The sequence below is a fragment of the Trachymyrmex cornetzi genome, unplaced genomic scaffold (assembly GCF_001594075.2).
Source record: "Trachymyrmex cornetzi isolate Tcor2-1 unplaced genomic scaffold, Tcor1.1 scaffold715, whole genome shotgun sequence".
NCBI lineage: Eukaryota > Metazoa > Arthropoda > Insecta > Hymenoptera > Formicidae > Trachymyrmex > Trachymyrmex cornetzi.
In genome coordinates, this window is record NW_017300043.1 from 154,748 (window position 1) to 157,473 (window position 2,726).

General features: G+C 30.0%; 1 protein-coding gene across 1 annotated transcript in view; it reads right to left on the reverse strand.

Annotated features, from left to right (window-relative positions):
- Positions 1 to 285: 285 nt before the first annotated feature.
- The window catches only part of LOC108767663 (beta-1-syntrophin), a 106,868-nt gene continuing 104,427 nt past the window's right edge, over positions 286 to 2,726 (reverse strand). The window contains exon 3 of the mRNA XM_018517640.1: positions 286 to 524. Within this exon, the coding sequence (XP_018373142.1) occupies positions 286 to 524 (239 nt within the window). The remainder of the gene's footprint in view (positions 525 to 2,726) is intronic.

Genomic DNA, 2,726 nt, shown 5'->3' on the forward strand with positions numbered 1-2,726 from the left:
ACAATTACTAAATTATTTAAATTTTAGAGAAAGTATAAATCATATTTTATTAAAAATCATAGATTAAAAAGCTATGTCATATAAATTTGTTATATAAATTTAGCTGTCATCAATAAACATTTTATTTATAATGCATATTAAAAAATAAATATTTTCAAGGTAAACACCTATTTTTATCAAAAATAAGGCTTCTATGATGATCGTCAATATAGTATCATGTATAGAATATTCTTGGATAAATTGCAAGATAGTATGTTAGGAAGTTACCCTGTATCAGCATACTTCTCAAAGTGACTGTTCGGGAACTTCTCTTACCTGAAGACAGTGTCTCCTCGCCAACCAGCCTATGTGCTGAAGCTGCTGCGGATCTGGAAGTGCTGAGGCCAGTCGTAATGCTTTCAAGGTGAGGGCTGCCAACGCCGAGTGCAAAGCATTGAACCAGACGTTCGCTTCCGTGTTGTCAGCGGCTCTCAACCAGCATTCGTGAACACCATCAGGTGAATGTAATTCTAAGATACGCCCATCTACAAAGAAACAAGAAAGAAAAAGATAACATGGTATTCTATAAAATAACAAAAATTGTTGCGCACCATCATTGTTAATTTTTTATAGATGTATACGGAAAGAATAATATTTTACTGAAATATCTAAAAATTTAATTCGACACAGATTTGAAAATAATTTTGTTGGACCCTATCAAAATAATTATGTAGGGAATTCAAACATAATAAGCAATGCCAAAAATTTCGATATTCCAGCAATCAGCTTGAGCATTTGTAATTATTTTAGTAGTCCAACAAAATTATTTTCAGATCTGTATCTAACGTTTTTATACATTTACCACAATAAAACCGTTTTTTTCCCGTGTAGTAAACTGTTATATCTTGAACACAGCATACGTATTCTCATTTCTAGAAAACTTTTAAAACAAACTTTCATTCCATGATTATATTGAAAAAAAATATATACATACATTTTTAATACATATTTTTCTGGTACAATTTTATGCTTTATATCATTTTATTTTTTTTTACTAGAAAAATTATTAGTTAAAAATACTTAGAAAATAATATCTTCACATCTATGATGCACTTAATTCTTATAATCAGGAGACGCGGTAGCGGCTCCCGTCAAGTATATTTTTGTAGTACATAATAATATAATACCATGTCTCATGAAAGAGACGCTACAGCGTATCCTTAACAGCAATGAACTCGCTTATATAATTAAAAATTGTTGCTTTGTTTAAACAAATTGATGTTATTAAAAAATGCATATATTGGGGAAGAATATAGATTTTTACAATTAAAATAAGATAATAATCATATCCATAAGTGTACTTGATGCTTAGATATGAATATGTGCACGTATTTTTCAGCCCAATTTATGTCATTTATTCATTCAGATACGTCATCGTCGTCGTCTTCGCAAAATTTTGTCCCCTTTTACTACACCTTTTTGCAGCACTTTCTACACTTTTTCTGAATCTTTTCTACACCTCTTCTGCACTTTTTTTACACTTATTTTCTGCACTTTTTCTGCACTTTTTCTACACTTTTCCTATACCTTTTCTGTACTTTTTCGACACCTTTTCTACACTTGTTCTACATCTTTTCTGAACTTTTACTGCACTTCTTCTGCACTTTTTCCGCATCTCTCTCGCATCCTTCTGGCATCTCTTCCACATCTTTCATGTACCTTTTCTGCACTTTTTCTACAACAGTACCACATCTCTCTCACACCTCTCCCGTATTAATTTCGCATTTCTTCTGTACCTCTCCGCATCTGAATCTTACCGTTTCCGCATCTTTTCCGTACCACTTCTACATTTCTTTTACATCTCTTCCACATTTGTTCTGCACTTCTTCGCATCGTTTCTGCATATCTTTCCAAATTCTTCTACATTTCATCTGTCTGTATACATTATTTTATTTATTTACATATTTTCTCATATATCTATATTATCTATTCACCTATTGATGTTATCTATTCATCTTCCAATGTTTCATCTATTCACCTATTTATGTTTTTATTTGGCTATTTATGATATTTATCACCTGTCTACATTCGAGTGAGAGCATACATGAGTAAATTGATAAAGACTGATTAATATGAAGAGATCAGACAGAATGAAATTATAAGCTGATAGTTTTTAATTAAACTGGAAAATGATAATGAAATAACGTTTTATTTCGAACAATATTTATTCATTTATAATTTAATGTTTAACAAAAGGGGATTGTACGAAACCTAAATTATATACTGGTATTTGTTAATTAAGTTAGAAAATGATAATCAACCGGAAGACATTAAAAATGTTAAAAGAGGCATCAAGTATATTTTGTAATATCTTTACATAATCAAACAATTTTGTAAATATATGAAAATGATAACGAAAATAATACTTAGCAGAAATTCGTGAAATCTATCGGAAAAAACGTTAAAAATGTAAAAAAAAGGCGTCAAGTATATTTTGCAGAAAAACGATACTAAAAATAATGCCATAAAAAAAGAAGTGAAATAAAAATAATATTTCAAGTATCTCTATTTGAAAAGTCCCGTAGAACACAGTTCTCTGAACGGCATCTTGAAGGCATTTCTTGTGATGTAGACGTCTTTTTACGATATCTTTTAAGACAGTGTTGTATGGAATAATTTCTCACAATTATAATATACATATTACACAAAGTACAGATGACATTTGAAGTGTATTAAGTATAACAACA